Here is a 16,298-nt window from a genome sequence, read left to right on the forward strand (position 1 = left end):
TGCGCATCGTAGTTGAGCTACAAGCAACATGTCGACCCAGCAAACGCAAACTCAGACCCTCGTGGAGACCGCACCTCCCAGACTGACGGTCATCGGGTCACGATCCAAGGATGTCCCACGAAAGACTTCCTTACGCCCATACCTCGAGCTCACGCGGTTCACCAAGCCCGCTGGACTGTTGGGCGCCGCCTTCCCCTACTTCATCGGCTTCCTCTACTCGGTCAACTTACACAACCCAACAGCCCTCGGCCCAGCCGATTGGGCCAAGCTGAGCGGCATCTTCATGCTCGATGTCCTGATCCTCCGTAGCTTCGGCTGTGCCTGGAACGACACAGTCGACCAAGACCTTGACCGGCAAGTCGAGCGCTGCAAGAAGAGGCCGCTCGCCCGCGGTGCCATTACCACGCCAGAAGCGCTCGCCACAACCCTTTTCCTCGTCGCATCGCGCCATGTCCTGATCAACGCTACCTTACCCGCCCGCGCGAGTGAACACGCCGTTTGGATCACCTTCCTCGCCCTCGTCTACCCCTTCATGAAGCGCTTCAGCAACTTCCCACAACTCTGCCTGGGCGGTGGTGTGGGCTGGGCCGTCTACTTGGTCGATGCCGCTGTCGTTGATGGACCATACCCAGCAAGCTCGGCAAACAAGCTCAACGTGGAGGATCGCAGCAAGGCTCTCCTCGCCATGTGGGCCTGCCAGTCCCTTTTCAACATCACCTACGATACTGTCTACGCTTTCCAGGACATCAGAGATGACCTGAACGCAGGGGTGGGATCGCTGGCTATAGCCGTGCGCCACTACCCCAAGGTGTTCCTGCTGTCCATCGCGAGCGCCATGGCTGCCTTCTTGTGGGCAACCGTGACCTGTGGTGGTCTGATGCGTGGCCCATTCATGGCTAGCGCCGCTGTGTCTTCCTTTGCTGCCTTTTTCATGTTGGCTCGGCTCGACGTGTGGAACCCAGCCAGGTGTAAGGACTTCTTCGTCTACAGCCAGTGGTGGGTCAGTGGGGTTCTGGTCACTGGTCTGATCGGCGAGCTGGTGATGGCGAGGATGTAAGTATGCGACGGCTAGCTGCTTGCAGCTCCCGCAATGCGTTCAACACCCACATGAAGAAGTGCTCTCGAAACAGAGACTTCGCGAACATAACGAACTTACGAATCTGGTATTCGATGACATGAAGGATTTCTGGTCAGAATGTGGAAAGGATGAGGTTTCATAACAGGATATGGGCTTTCAAGTGATCGAGAGCTTCTGTATATAGAGAAGAATGTACTTTGATCCAAACGATCGAATTCAAGGGCTCAACAACTTCCATTGGATAGCGTATGATAAGTGATGCGACTTATTGACCAAGCAGCAAAATACTGTCTATCACCGCCGTCCCTAGATACGCATCGCTCCAAGGTACACAACCGCAGTCAGTCACAGAGAGCGTGACAAATGGTCATTGTTGTTGAATGGGGAGGCCACTGTGGGCGCTGAGAGCTGTATGGAGACGGAACAGAGTTAGCGCCTTGGCGTCGGAACGCGCGCCACGGGCCGTCAACGTGGCTGGCGTCTGGCAGGAACGTGGGAAGTACCCATCCTTCCTTCCCAGCGCAACGGGCGTGACACGCGCGATCAAGGATGTACTCGACCTCGGGAGAATGACGACACCTCCCACTATAGCGCCGTTCGGACCGCAAACATGCATCACCCAACGCATACCCTGGCCAGCAACAAGGCCCTCGATCGGACCGCGTCGGACGCGACGAACCATTCGGCGGAATAGTAGTTACGATGTGAGGATTGAGACAAATAATCATGACGTACTCGTTGGAAGTCATCACACTGGGCATTGGGAGAAGGGACGCGATCAACGATGCTTGAAGAACCTCTTGGTTTGAGCAACTACGTATGGGCGCCACAGTCTCTATCTAAAGCTCTGGAATCGGCACAGGTCCAGCGGGCGGCTTACCGCCAGGCAACCAACCTTGGTGCACTGTCCTGACACCCCAACTTGCCGGGTAATCGATCTTTGTGTGGAAGAGACCGTAGTTCTGGAAAAGAAGCAGGTCCTGCTCTTCCTCGGGTCCGACCCAGATGTGCTCAGGCTTGATCATCCGCCCTTGGAAGCTGTCCAAGAACTTCCTCACCTCGCCCAAGTCGTCGATGACCTTTGGCGTGTCGTTCGGGCCCTTGCGAATGAATAACCGGCGGGCGAGGTTGTGCTGGCACTGGAACGACTTCTTGCCGGTGACGGGGTTGACCCATACCAGCGGGAGCTACAACGGTGTTAGCACCAGATCCCTTGAGTCTGTTGTAAAAGTGGACATACCTTCTTCTGCCACTCCTTGCTTCCCTCCTCGTGGGCCTCCACCTCCTCGTCTGGCAACTCCCTGCCCTCGCTCGCTACACCCAGACCATTTGGTGCACCGCGGCAGCCCTTGATCTTCTCGTATGGCCAGTACATGTACTCCACCCAGCTGTGGTCGACCATCTGCTTCTCCTCGTCGCTCAGCGACTCATACAGCTGCTCGACGTCTACAAACGCCGTGCGTCCTGGCTTGACTTCCATGCTCTGACCCGAGCCGTCGGCCCATTCCACCGTCTGCGTCGCCTTGCCCTCTGTAGGGAACTTGATGGGTCGGAGCATGGTGAAGGTCGGGGGATCGTATTTCCAGTAGGTACCGTCCACGTGCCACCAGTGGAAGCGAGTCTTTCCGGCCTCGAAATCTTCGTCTGCAAGCGGCTTGCAGTAGTATTGGTTGAAGTTGGTAGCGCCCATGTTTAGGCCTGGCTTGCCATAGCGCGGGTCGTCTTGGGGGCCTTTGCCAATGAAGACAAAGGCGCCTGCGTCAGGGACTTCGACATAGTTGATCGCTGCCTGATCATCCATCAGCGCTCCGTCGTACTTTGCAGTGGCGGAAGTTCTGTCGCTGGACTTACCACTATACCATCCTTGGGGTAGAACGCGCGAGCGAAGGTGGTGTTGTCTATCTTACAAGAGTCCGGGTCGAGCTTCTGGAGCAGCTCCCAGCCACGCTTCGGTTCCAGGTCATGTTGGCCTTTGATGATGAGAAGCTTGTGCTCCCAGGTGGCTTTCTGCAGCTGTGCTACCGTCTCGTCCGTGAACTTGTTCAGGTCGAGACCAGTGACGACGGCTCCAAACTAAGAGGAAAGATGTGAGCGAATGAAAGCAAGAAGAGCGCTCATGCATGGATTCAACTCGTACCTTGCAAGTCTTTCCCGAAGGATGGACCAATGGCTCAATCTTGAAGTTGCTTGACATGGTGGTAATGGCGAACGATGTGTGTATGAGATGAGTATTGCGCGCACGATATCGCGACTGCAGTTGTACAATGACCAAAAGTATGGGGCGCTTGTTAGCTTACATACAAGCTGCATGTCACTGTACAAAGCCCCATGTCTAGATCGCGAGAGTGTCGCGATTCGCGGACCAATTTGGCAAGTCGGAATCCGGGGTAAACCAAAATCCACCGAATATCGCAGCTCGCGCGCTGCGGTGGTTTGAGTAACGTCGCTTTGCCCTCACATAATCGCCACGGGTTGAGATGGAATACGAGCTAACCTGCCGATGATCGAAAATGCAAGCAACTGTTGCTCATGGTCACTGCCCAGATGGCGTTTGCCGGCGCGCAGTTTCGGAAAGACGTTCCGGCTATCGGAACAGTTTTGGGGAGAGCTTATCGATACGGAAATGTCTTGGCGAAGAAGCACCGAAATTCTCATTAGGCATCCCGGCCTGACCAGCTCCACACCAAGGGGCGACATTGCATACAACCGTTCTCGTGCCAATGAACACCAACCAAAAATCGCTAAAAGATACATTCACAACTTCTCATGCACCGCTGTTCGAGCCCCGACTACCTGAATGCCATCTCCCTGCATGCTGTACGGCACAAACATCTTCCGTTCCAGCCCAACTTCCTTCAAGATACGATCCCACTTAGCCAATGACCTCTCTTGTGCCCCATAATTGGCCATCATCAGCAAATCAAACGATGCGCCGTACCAGTGCGCGCCCTCATCCTGGATGACAAGCTCGTCCAGCAAAATGACTGAGTCAGGAGCAAGAGCGTCTTTGAGTTGAGAAAGGATGTTGTAGCATGCCTGATCAGGCCAGTCATGCAGGATGTTGCGTAGGTAGTAGACGCACGCTCCCTTGACTGGCTGCGGCTGTGTGAAGTCATGGTGGACAACCTTCAGTCCCTCAATACTCTTTGCAGAATCGATGGCCGCCGCGTGCGTGTCCTGCAGCACAACACGTCCCTGCAGCTGGGGAAATCTCCTCAAGACCTCCCTAGCCTGGTGTCCGTATCCGCCACCGACGTCCACGAAGAGAGTTCGGTGGTTATCTCCCGTAGTGGAGCCGTGCACGTACTTCTCGAGCGGAAACACGTCGAGCCAGCTCTTCTGCCCCACTCGCTGAAACGACATGTACTCGTTGAAGGCCTGCTGATGACGGGGCCGCTGCGATAGCCACTCAAAGAAGTGCAGGTCCGTGTTCTTGCCCAGATTGAACGGGAGGTTCTTGTTGTCCTGCGGTTGCTTGTAGCCATTGTCCGCCATCCACTTCGGTATCGCATTGTAGGTCGCAATGTTCCTCTCCGTTCTGCGACATAAGTCAGTGACGGTCCTCGAAACGAAAGTGCTGAAGTACTCACACATGGAAGATTACGGATTCAAGACCTGACATGGCCAAGTATCGCGTGATGTTTGTGGCCCGGTACGTCTCCACTCTGACTTGCTCCACCATCCACTGCGTTGCTGCATATCGTAGCACTCGCACTAGCAGTGCCTCCTCAGCGCCCAACTCGGCAGCCAATTGACTCACGCTCATCGCCGTACCCTGCCGCGCAGCAAGGAGTCTCCACAGCCCCAGATCGATGCCCACTTGCACCATGTTGGGTGGCAGTGCGCAAAAGATCAGACGCTGCATAGTGTCCCATGGTTGCTCGAGCTTGAGAGAGGCCATCCTGGCAGCTTCGAGAAATCGAAGTCGCTTTTCCTCGTCTTTGTAAAGAGAGGCGGGGATGTGGCCGGCGGCCAGAGTCTCGAGAGCATCAAGGATGTTGTCGGCTTCGACATTTTCGTCATAAGGTGCATCTGAAGGTTCAGACAGAAACGGAATGGCAGACATGGTCGTAAACTCTTCACTGATGAACTGATGTAGAGGTCGTTGATGATGAGATACAAGACTCTGCGACCAGGAACTATGAAGTTATACGTACTTTGACAGCACAGACACATCTCGACATTGCCTGTGCTTCTTCGGTACATTGTGAATCATTGGGAGTCGTTCGTATCATCGGTGGCCGAGATCGTCGTACCGGGGAAGTGGTAACGTGGTTTAGTAGTGACGACTGTTTGAAGATCTGGACTCGAAAACACCGCGCTATCTGTTGCCGTTTGGCTGATAGTAACCCCCGAAAGAGAAAACAAACCGAGCCATCGACCTATCGAGGACTATCTTGTGTCTCGTCCACGAAAACCGTGAAGCAATCAGGGCTTATCGTCATGGCTATGCATACGTGTTTAGGCAACCTGAACTTCACAATGAGCAAGAGTAGTGTACGTGTACGGGAGATGGCGTCACGTTGGGCAGAACAGGATGCAATAGCAGTGTTGACTTCATGGAGGATGGCACGAAGGCCACGAAACGCAATCGCTTGATGAACTATCGACAACTAAAAGAGATCCCGTCATTGTGGCCTGCCCAGTCATAGGCCAATGACTCCCATACTCCCTGCGCCAGTCTTTACCCATTACATCTGTAGCTTTACAGTCTCCACCCTTTCCGCCACCTTCGTCGCAAACTCCCCCGCAACATCCGCACACAGTGCCAGAAGAGGATTCTTCACCGCCGCCGCCTCCCCATCGACTAGTAAACCCGACAATAAGGCATCCCTTAGGCGTTCCAGGACCCGCTGGGCCTCCAACACTCGCTTCACTAGTAGCACCCGCACTACGGCCCGCCGGTCGGCGCCCCTGATCGGCAGTGTTCCGCAGCGTAGCGGCTCGTGCTCCTCGTCTATCACTGAAGTCCCACCTGTTGTACTTGATGACGATAACGATGAAGACGGTGGTGAAGATGCGCCACTGTCGCAACTTGGTGAAGATGCCAGCGTTGGTGTCCAGAGGGAAGTGCCGCCCAGTTTGAGCGAAACTAGTGCTCGGTCGATAGCCTCACAGATGACGAGCGCAGTCGAAGGGCGCGTCGAACATGCGTTCGGGCACGCCATCGTGTTGCAACAGCAGGTTATGAGCATTCTCGAGGTGGAGAGCGCGGCTGAGGTGGAGGCGATGGGTGAGGAGGAGGGCGAATACGAGGATGTAGATAGGTGATCGAGGAGGGTGGGCACGCAGTTGCATGACTTAGGCGAAAGAGAGATGTCGTCTGAGGGTTGCGGGAATTGTGGATGTGTTTGCTGCTGTGGAGGGACCACGTAGCCGCAGTTATCGAAGCCTTTGCTACTTGTGGTCGGCATTGGCGTGTTCGCATATTGCTGATCCGGATGATAGCATGGCTGATGACCGTCTGGGGTCAGCAAACCAAAGTACGGTAGCCCTTCGGCAAGAAGCATGGTCGAAGGATCGGACTGGTGTTGTTCATGCTCTCGTTGCTGCTGCTCCCATGGCGCTCCACAGAACCCCATGTCGAGAAGCTCGGGAGCAATGTGGAAATCGGGAGACATTGGGTAATAGCAATTGGCTGTTTGCTTGGGTGTGCCACATTGCGAACCGATGAAATCTGGCAGACCTTGCAGGAAATCGTCGTCTGAATGTCGATATGGCGAGAATTCCATCCGATCGGGGCTCGATAAGTCCGTAGATTGCGCCATGCCGGGAATGGTGGATGCGCTGGAGTCGGAGCTGGAACTGGAGCTGGAGCAGTTCTCTGAGGTGGATGCCAGGCTGAATGGAGCAAATGGCGACACCTCACCTGAGGTCGGAATGGTAATGCCGGTCTCCGTCATGGGCGTCAGATACCCTTTCTGGCTCGCAGTTGCGCTGGTAGTGATGCTGGTGGAGCTCTTGCTGTTGTTGCGAGTGCGCGGTCGCCCAGCTCGTCGCGCCGGGCTATAGACGCACTCTATGCCTTTCTTCGCACATCTGCGACATTTCGGCCGCTCTTGATCACATCGGATCTTGGAGTGTTGACAGCTATCACAGGCAAGGCGGTACTTGGTGGGTTTTGGCGCTGGCGCGCTGCTCTTGGCGCTGGAATCGTTGTCTTGCATACTTTATTCAACGTTGACGCTTGTTTCGGTAGCCAGAAGGCGATAGCGATGTTGCGATACATATACCGGCCATACTATCAGACCAGAGTATCCTGGGTGGGGCCGCTAAGAGCTGTTGATCTGGAGGGACTTCGGATCGGTTTCAGCTGATAACACGTACGCGCTGAGACTACCTCGAACTGCCTTGGTACTGTGATGGTATGCAAAAGCTTTGTGTGTGTGGATACACCTTTCAGGTAAGATCTCGCGATCTGGGGTGACTTCGGATAGACCCTAAGCGTTACTACCTTACGTGAACTAAGCATCCCAATCGGCTTAGCTGCAACAGACCCTTGCCAGTGGCCCACATCCGACATACACTCCAGGGCTCACCTGCTTCTTTACATAGTAAGTAAGACGGGCTCTCACTTCCGGCTTATACATAGGCCTTTTGGGTCGTACCATAGTACTGGTATTGTAAGAACATAGCGAGAGCTGATCGTGGTTACACTAAAGCACGGCTCGGAACGATGCATGTCATACATGTCAGCACGAAAAACGGTGTAGCCTCCAACGTCCTCGGGATATGTGTCATTTGCGTCCAAATCAATGCATATCATATGCCTGGGATATGGTATGGCTGGAGGCGATGCATGCAACAGTGTCGCTCGGCTCATCACCGGAGGTGCAGCATGCATCCAGATCGGGTACCGATTCTCCACTACCCTGGCGCCTTTGTTGACGACCAAAAGACTGCTGCGGAGTTCAACAGAGCAACGTTGTCGTATGAAAAGTCATCATACATCCCACGTTACCTAACACTATCGAAATTGACGCACTCTCAAGGCCCGTACCGCTAGATTGCGCTCGTGCTTCGTTCCTTCAACTTGGCAGCACCGCGTGGAGACTTGCGAACGGGGAAGGTGTTCTGAGAAGGGCCTTGTTCGGTTGCATCAAGAGCTTCTCAGAGATAAGATATACAATAGCCAAAGCCTCATAGAGTTCGGGCCGAAGTTTTGGTACGTTGAGCCAATTGGGTGCACGAGCAGGCTCTCGTGGAGACTGGCGGGCGAAGGGGACATATACAAAGGGCCGTTTTCGGCTGCACCCACAGCCTCGTCGTTCATACCAGCGCATACACACAGGGGCCCGATGTTTGACTCGCATGTTCAGGGTACGTGAACCTGCTTTGGATGCTGATGATTTTCCGAGGACCCGCTCGTTGCGTGGGTAGTGGAGACTTGTTGTTTTAAGAGGCGAAGGCGCCCTGATCAACCCATTCGAAACGGACCGGTTCAACTCTTCTCGCACCTTCGATCGCAGGGCTTCAAACTGTTGGTCTTCTTGACTTAATCACGTGAAGTATTCGTCAAGGAAAGGATATTCGGGATGTGGATGGAGACATCGGCTATCACTACGACAGTAAGATTTGGCGTCTTACTCAGTGAACGAGAATAGCCGACTCGAATTGACTACGGTTTGTGTATTTGCTATGTTGCTTCACTTTCTGGATAACCTTGAAGGTAATGCACATAGAAAACGTTTATGCTGACCCTTGATCTGGCTGGCGCTCACTTCATACTTAGGCCGCTGTCGTAAAGATTGGACTCATGTAAACCGCGAAATACTCACACCTTCTGTAATTCCATTCACCACGCAAGTAGATGCTTGCCAAATATAGACTGGGTGAACACAAGAGTAGTTAAAGGCTTGAAATACAAGTACTGTTCAGCCCAAGAATGGTTTTACCGCCTCAAGAGCTTGCTTGAAGTTGGAAACCTCATCGGGCGATATACCCAACTGCTCCTTAGTAATGAAAAGACCCTGTTCCTTAACATGCCCAAACCAGTCCGTCACTGCTTCACCAAACACAACACCTGTGACAGCCTCTTCTCCGGCCAGGCCAAACAAACTACCGATAACTTCTGGCTTGCACTCCACGTATACGCCTTTCTTGCCTGAGACCTCTTCCCACTGCGAGAGCGCCTCTCCAAGGGACAGAACCTCGGTGCAGACACCGGCGTATTTACCATGCGTCAACTTGGGGTTCGCCAAGATTTGGCGCGCCCAAACACCTGGGTCTTTGGCCATGTCACCGGCCATGGGGTAAACGGTGGATGGAGTTGACGGGACCATCCAAACGTATTTCCCCGGCGCACTGGCCTAACGGACATTTGTTAGTCATGTTAACAAGCCGTATGTTAAAGATGGTCACTTACCACTGGCTGTGGCTTCAACATGGGGAAGAAAGCAAAATTGGACGGATAGAAGCCAAACATGAGAAAGGTGGTCTTAGCCGCCAGCTCTGGCATGTTCTTCCGGATGTGATCGTCGACCTTGGCTTTGTAGTCGAAGTGAGGGACAGGGAATTTGCCTTTGGTGATTTCGTCTGCCGCAGGAAGTGTGCTCCAAATGTAATGCTCTAATGTCTTTACTTCAGCGGCCAATCTCGCGAGCATGATGCCATCGCGCTTCTCGATCTCACCGGCCTCAGACTGACTGGCGCCTTTGAAGAAAGGTTCCCACCACTGAGTCACGGCGAAGATGGCTTGCGCGCCCTTCGTCCATGTCAGTTCTTGGTCAAGACATCAGCGAAGACAATAAAGACTCACTGTGAAGGCTTTCCTGATAGACTCTTCATCGTCATAACTTCCTTGAACGACCTCCATGCCCTCCGCAGCAAGCTTCTGGGCCTTCTCTCCGCTCGGATTCCTGGTCACTGCGCGGATCTGCCAGTCACCAGACTTGAGCAACCCGCGAGCGATGGAACCACCTTGGTTGCCAGTCGCACCGGTGATAACAGCTAGTTTCTTTGCCATAGCTGCTAAGTGATGTTGTATTCTCTGGAATGTGGCTGGAAAGGAGAATGAAAGAGGTTATGGAGCTTAATCCCGTGCAAAGTCTGTACGTTCCAGGATAAAACCTTCAAGTTGCACGGAGAGTATATGCCTATGGACAGAAACGACACCTCTTGAACGCACGCGAACTGCCGAAAACACAAGATCCGGCTTCAGCATACTATGCCATTCTCGGTGTTTGAGAAGGCCGGCCGAAGTAGTGTAGTGCCATCTTTGATCGATTCGATCCAGCGATTGAGCCTTCGGTGAGTAACGAAAACATTAGCATGGTACGCGATCGCAACTGCCGGTGGTGGACTATCGGATGTGTACTCGCTGTTCAGGTACTCAAAATATCCCGCAGTGGGCTCGGCCCGAAGTTCCACAAATGCTCCGAGCCACGACACGCAACCGGCCACTGTGGGTCTTCGTGCATCACCGATGAGGGTCGCTCTCCCATGCTGTCCGCACGTGGATTGTAGACTAGAGATACTGTACTCGCGGTATTTCCCAGATTGCGAGTACAAAGTTAAGCCTACCTAGGTAAAGCAGCACCCTGGGTGAAGTATGCATGGATATAAGGCAGAAACGATGACGTCTCCAAGATAGCTGTGTGAGTTGATATGTTGGTGATCGTGGTTCATAGCTCGTACCACATCGAACATATGCCCCGGCTACCACAGTAGAGTAAGCAAAATGCGCCGACTTTTCGGTCTCTTCGGTTATCCGAGTCCAGATGGGGTCCCATGGCATCTATTATTACAGTAGCTAGACTGCTTTCATAGAATCAATCGTCGTTTGCTTCTCAATATCCTCTGCTTTCAGTCAGTAGATACCTCATCAGTCACAATGTCGAGAACCGCCAGTACCTTGCTTTGCCGCGCTGCGCCAGCGCTCCGTCTCGCCGCACTGCAACCAGCTCGTTCACCATGCCTGCGCCGAGGATATGCTCAAGAGACACCGTTCCCGAAGCCACAGAAACTGAAGGGCGTCCTCAAGCCTTTGAAACAATTCTTAGTTACGCCTACAGTGGGCACCGAGTTCCCAGAGGCGAATCTCGTTCAGATGCTGAACGCACCCAACTCGGATGAGCTTCTCAGAGACCTCGCCATCACGAGTAAGCGCGCAAACCGCTACCTTCGAGAAGACAGAGCTGACGAATGTGTTCTCTCTAGTCGCGCGACGTGGAGTCGTTTTCTTCCGCAACCAGAACGACATGACCAACGATCTCCAGAAGCAGCTCATCCAACGTATGGGTGAGCTAGTGGGAAAGCCGAAGGAGTCGACCCTGCACATACACCCCGTACTCAACCCCAACACCCCGATGGGTGGCAACGACCTGCACATCAGCACCATCAACTCCCGTCAGCGAATCATGGCCCACGGCAAGGCCGTACCTCGTGACCTAGGAAATGTAAGACAGGCGCTTGAGTCGTGGCACAGCGACATCCAGTCTGAGCAGGTGCCTTCCGACTACACATGCTTGAGACTTGTGGAGCTACCCACCTGTGGAGGAGACACATTGTGGGCATCTGGATATGAGGTCTATGACCGCATTAGCGAGCCCATGCGGAAGATGCTTGAAGGAAAGACGGCAAACTACACCGCACCATGTAAGTCTGCCAGCTGCTAGCGAACTTCGTGCCCTCTAACAAGTCTCTCCGCAGTCTTCGAACGGATCATCAAGAACTCGAAGCTCCAGGTCTACACAGAGGCGCGTGGCCACCCCGAGAACACTGGTAACCCTCTGAAGGCCGTACACCCGGTCATTCGCACAAACCCCGTCACCGGGTGGAAGAGTGTCTTCTCCATTGGTGCATACGTACGTCTAGCTCCAGCATCCAAGCCATACATCCACTAACTAGACGGCAGCCCGAGTCTATCAACGGCCTGACTCAGCCAGAGAGCGACATGATCCTGAACTGGCTGATGGACATGGTACTCCGCAACCACGATCTGCAGTGCCGCTTCAGGTGGCAAGGTCCAAACGACATGGCCATCTGGGACAACCGCAGCATGGTACACAACGCGACCATGGACTACGACGACCACGGCAACCGCTTCGGATACCGCGTGTGCGGTATTGGAGAGAAGCCCTACTTCGACCCCAACAGCAAGTCGATGCGCGAGGCGTTGGCGGAGGAGGCGAAGGAGGAGTCTTCATGAGCGAATGATGTTTTCAGATAGTAATTCTGGTGGGAACGGCGTTTTGTCTTGTTAGTGTACGAAGGAAAAGCGGTGGGATTCCATCCTTGTATGAAGTAATCTGATCTCTTTTGTTACTTGTCCGAATCTGATGTCTACTTCGTGCAAATTTGGTTGTTTCTGTTCCCGTCGAATCTGCCTTGTCCTATTGGCTATTGCAAGGCCGCCAGTTGATGGATCGGATGTAGAAGTTGATGGGATGTTTGCCGCTCAATCTGTGACACCGCTGAAGTGACAGGAGAAGAGGCAGGTCCTGTCACCTGTGGGGGCCGCCGCTGGAAGCTCGGAGTTCACGGCACGTGCGCGGTGGTAGCCAATAAGAGCGTGGTGCCCCGCTTGGAGATTTCGGCCCGAGTGGGTCAGGGGACGACTCCAAGTGCGAGAGCCTCATCGATCGCTCGTCATCGCACAGTACAGTATCGTGAGTACCTAGGTACCTGGGTGTCTACAACACCTTCTCTCTGCCCGGAACAACCCCGGATCTAACGTCATTACCTTATCATCGCATAGCACACGTGCAAGTACTCATGAGGATACGAAGGCACTCGGTAAGATCCGTTGCTTCGCCTTCTTCATCTGGCATTCAAGCGAGAACTGCAGTACACTATTCCATTATCGTCCGCTAAAGCTACGAAGAAGCACTGATACGTGTCTTCACGCTATCAGTAATTGTCTCCTCCAGCCCCATGAATCCCGGCCGGCCAAGTTCCTTCAACAGTGCTTCCGCTCTAGCTCGCGGTCCGATCTCCGCCAACGGGAAATCTAGACCCTCGAGCTTGTCTCGCGGCTTATAACCTGGGACTACTTTCGCGAAGATGTCGAAGAACTCGTTGATTGAGTAAGAGGAAGCGTAAGCAAAGATGCGTTCGTCGTTGACGGCTGGGTTGATCAAGCCGGCAACATGAAGACGAGCGACGTCCTGAACGTGGACGTAGTAAACTGCGCTAGTGTTAGCTGTTGTCTGCGCTGCACATTTGGAAAGAGCAGGGGTTACATACAACGCTGTACATGCTTGATGGAGTCAGTATCGCCGTCCAAGATCTGGAGCGGGATACGCGCTGTAGACGGAAAGCCCTGGTGGGCCACGTCTAGCGGACTACCGTAGATAGTGCAAGGCAGCACTGCGTTGGCAGAGAAGTGCGGCTTGTTGTTCTTGATCCACTCCCAGAATGCCTGTTCGGCCGCGACCTTGGAAGCAAAGTACGCGATCATGAACTTATGCATCGGTGGAAGCGAATCTGGAATGTTCTTAGACAAGGCCAGCGTCTGCTCGTCATACTCATCCGCAGACACTGTGTCAGTCCCTCGGTATGCTTGCAGCGAGCGGACCGCAGCTGAAGACGACGTCAGCACGAAGCGCTTCACACTGGGCTTTTTGGCTGCGGCTTCCAAACAGCCCAGAGTTCCGGCCACGGTGGTTCGGAGCAATTCGTCTGGTGTGACACCCATGTCCCGTACTGAGGCAACGTGCACAATTCCGGAGACACCTGGACGGTAAGACTTGTCAGTGATGAAACGGTGTTGTGTTTAGGCGGTGGGAATACCTGACACCGCGTCGTCGAACGCGCCGGGCTCTCTCATGTCCTTGACAGTCACGAGTTCAAACTTGTTATCGCCATACTGCTGCGAGAAACGATCTGCGAGCCATTGGTGCTTGCTGGCCTCGCGCACTGTGCCTCGCACCTTGTAGCCTTGCTGGAGAAGCTGGTCTGTGACGTGAGCGCCAACAAAACCGTTGGCCCCTGTTACAAGGACGGTGGAGCCTGCGGCAATTGCGGGACTGTCGTAAGGAGCCATGTTGGGTGAATACAATACGAGGGTGTTGTAAGATTCTCAGCACTGAGATCAAGTCTGCGAAAGGTTTGGATAATGGGGTGATGGGGTGATGGAGTGGTGCAAATAATCAGTTCTTCTACGTTGTTTGTACTTCCGAACACAGTCAGCCCGGCACCATCCAAGATCTTCGGCGCATTATTGGTGTTGAGCGTTTGAACGATGCTATACCTTATCGAGTTGTCGATATAGCACCGCTACCTGAGGATAAGCACTGTATCTTACTGGGCTGACGGGTACCCACCCCCTCGGGATCTTGACTCAGAACACACCGAGCTCGCTAGGTGACATCCGACACCCGACAGTGACAGGGCTCCCATGCGAAGGTGACGCCATAAGATGTAACTCTCACGAAGATACTCCCACGAATGAGAGAAATCGCAAGTATAATATACTGTAACTCTCACGACTATACCGTCAGGACTGTTTCCACGATACTCGAACGACCAAACAAAGATGCATCGCGTTGACTGTGGATGTGCTTTTCTCGCTCTGCGAACGCTCGCCCGCGTTGAGGAATACACCACTTCGTCGCAAGTACCACTCGAAACCGCATTCCAAGTCACCTCCGAGGCAGAACGACCATGTCTGGCCGTACTGAGCTGCGAACGATGTCGCCAACAACGACTCCCACTCACTGCCGTCACCATCTTGTGCGCTCATCTGGTCGACTGGCTGTGTCGATTATGGCACCTTCATGAAGAGGCCGTCGCAGAAGCATCCACGGATTCCAGCAACGGCAATACCACGACTACAAGTACACCCCCGCCCAACACCAGCAACACTGTCGAGAGCCCGCATGCCAATCAGCCTTGGAAGTTTTCCCTCGGCAACTACGATCTCGCTGCCGACGAAGCCGATGCGCTCAGCAACGAACTGATGACGTTGCGCCTGACAGGCTTCTCAGCCGTCTTAGGTTCTCTCGAAGCTGCTCTCGTCACATCTGGATCCTCGTCGTCTACCGCATCTTCTCCCGATAAAGGGGCGAATGGAACGCCGAACGGGAAAGCGGCTTTTGCGCCAGCTTGTCTTGACCTCGTCCGCGCAAATCTCAGTCTAGTGCGCGCATGTATCGGTCGTCTCAAAGCGCGCTCACTGCTGAGCAACGGTGCGGCAGGCAATCTGTGTTAGCACTATACCCAAGAATAATGTGTTGAACCATTGGGAGAAAGCATTTCACATGCGCTCGGTATGATGTTCGTCTTCGAGACAAGAAGTTGAGGTACGTTTGTATTATCTCCTATTATGCTACAGCATCGTGGCTCCTCACTGGGCCAAATAGCCCCTATCGCCAGTCAGCGCTTCATGGTTTCTCACCTAAAGATTGAACAATACATACCCATCCAGTACCAATGACTGACCAAACATGTAGCTGCTCATGGGCCCAGCCAAGAACACAACAGCATCAGCAACCTCTTCAGCATCTCCCAGCCGGCCTGCAGGCACACGCTCTCGCACGAGGTTATCGATGAAAGCCTTGGTCTGTTCCGAGGACGCGATGAGCGGCGACATGATGTACCCAGGGCAGAGCGCATTGATACGAATCTGCTGGGGTGCATACAGCACGCCCTCAGAGCGTGTCAAACCGAGGATAGCATGTCGACCCGCTACATACGCACCAGCAGCGACTTGAGGTGGTGAAGCGGCAAAGGCATGTACTGAGCAGACATGTACAATACTGCCACGGCCATATCGCGAGTCGCGCGGCTCCTGCCGCAGCATTTGCCGTATCCCGGCCCGATGCCAGAGCCAGACACCAGTCACGTGTTCCTTGAGGTGGGTATCGAATGCGGCGGGTGCCGTGTCGGGACTGCCGCCCATGGGCCCACCGAAGCCGGCATTCAGAATGACGAAATCGATACGAGCGAAGCGTGACGCGGCTTGTTGAACGACAGCCTCGACGGACTCTTCCGTACTGCATGGAGTGGAGACACTCAGCACGTCTGTCACCTTGTACCGCGATGCTAGCGTCTGCGTTGTCTCTTGCAGTCCAGCCTCGTTGGTGTCGACAAGGGCAAATTGTTGAACACCATTGCGGGCCAGCGAGTATGCGGCGCTTTGGCCGAAGCCTCCAACGTAGTATTAGCCTTCTATCTCCTTTGCTACAAACTTTGTGCAAGCCATAAAAATGCAAAGATAGAAACAAGAAAACGTACCAGATCCGGCTTCTGTGATTAATGCAACTCCCGAAAGCATTCT

General features: G+C 53.8%; 7 protein-coding genes across 7 annotated transcripts; 2 read left to right on the plus strand and 5 right to left on the minus strand.

Annotated features, from left to right (window-relative positions):
* Positions 1–28: 28 nt before the first annotated feature.
* On the plus strand, positions 29–1,057 carry J4E85_007818 (uncharacterized protein; the record flags this gene model as incomplete). The annotated part of the gene is made up of 1 exon (XM_051472048.1): positions 29–1,057. One exon carries the CDS (start codon positions 29–31, stop codon positions 1,055–1,057), a length of 1,029 nt encoding a protein of 342 aa, XP_051324245.1.
* An 860-nt stretch (positions 1,058–1,917) lies between these two features.
* J4E85_007819 (uncharacterized protein) lies at positions 1,918–3,272 on the minus strand (the record flags this gene model as incomplete). The annotated part of the gene is made up of 4 exons (XM_051472049.1): positions 1,918–2,265; positions 2,319–2,867; positions 2,930–3,151; positions 3,216–3,272. The coding sequence occupies 4 exons, from the start codon at positions 3,270–3,272 to the stop codon at positions 1,918–1,920; spliced, it is 1,176 nt and encodes a 391-aa protein (XP_051324246.1).
* Positions 3,273–3,832: 560 nt separating this feature from the next.
* Positions 3,833–5,144, minus strand: J4E85_007820 (uncharacterized protein; the record flags this gene model as incomplete). Its single annotated transcript, XM_051472050.1, has 2 exons — positions 3,833–4,616; positions 4,669–5,144. The coding sequence occupies 2 exons, from the start codon at positions 5,142–5,144 to the stop codon at positions 3,833–3,835; spliced, it is 1,260 nt and encodes a 419-aa protein (XP_051324247.1).
* A 3,808-nt stretch (positions 5,145–8,952) lies between these two features.
* On the minus strand, positions 8,953–10,043 carry J4E85_007821 (uncharacterized protein; the record flags this gene model as incomplete). Its single annotated transcript, XM_051472051.1, has 3 exons — positions 8,953–9,387; positions 9,444–9,782; positions 9,837–10,043. 3 exons carry the CDS (start codon positions 10,041–10,043, stop codon positions 8,953–8,955), a joined length of 981 nt encoding a protein of 326 aa, XP_051324248.1.
* An 867-nt stretch (positions 10,044–10,910) lies between these two features.
* Positions 10,911–12,227, plus strand: J4E85_007822 (uncharacterized protein; the record flags this gene model as incomplete). Its single annotated transcript, XM_051472052.1, has 4 exons — positions 10,911–11,178; positions 11,237–11,674; positions 11,729–11,883; positions 11,934–12,227. The coding sequence occupies 4 exons, from the start codon at positions 10,911–10,913 to the stop codon at positions 12,225–12,227; spliced, it is 1,155 nt and encodes a 384-aa protein (XP_051324249.1).
* Positions 12,228–12,894: 667 nt separating this feature from the next.
* On the minus strand, positions 12,895–14,063 carry J4E85_007823 (uncharacterized protein; the record flags this gene model as incomplete). Its single annotated transcript, XM_051472053.1, has 3 exons — positions 12,895–13,205; positions 13,265–13,753; positions 13,811–14,063. The coding sequence occupies 3 exons, from the start codon at positions 14,061–14,063 to the stop codon at positions 12,895–12,897; spliced, it is 1,053 nt and encodes a 350-aa protein (XP_051324250.1).
* An 869-nt stretch (positions 14,064–14,932) lies between these two features.
* J4E85_007824 (uncharacterized protein) lies at positions 14,933–16,295 on the minus strand (the record flags this gene model as incomplete). The annotated part of the gene is made up of 3 exons (XM_051472054.1): positions 14,933–15,155; positions 15,439–16,168; positions 16,256–16,295. 3 exons carry the CDS (start codon positions 16,293–16,295, stop codon positions 14,933–14,935), a joined length of 993 nt encoding a protein of 330 aa, XP_051324251.1.
* Between the last annotated feature and the right edge of the window lie 3 nt (positions 16,296–16,298).

This window comes from Alternaria conjuncta (assembly GCF_024043145.1).
Source record: "Alternaria conjuncta strain BMP 0040 chromosome Unknown scaffold_11, whole genome shotgun sequence".
NCBI classification, from domain to species: domain Eukaryota; kingdom Fungi; phylum Ascomycota; class Dothideomycetes; order Pleosporales; family Pleosporaceae; genus Alternaria; species Alternaria conjuncta.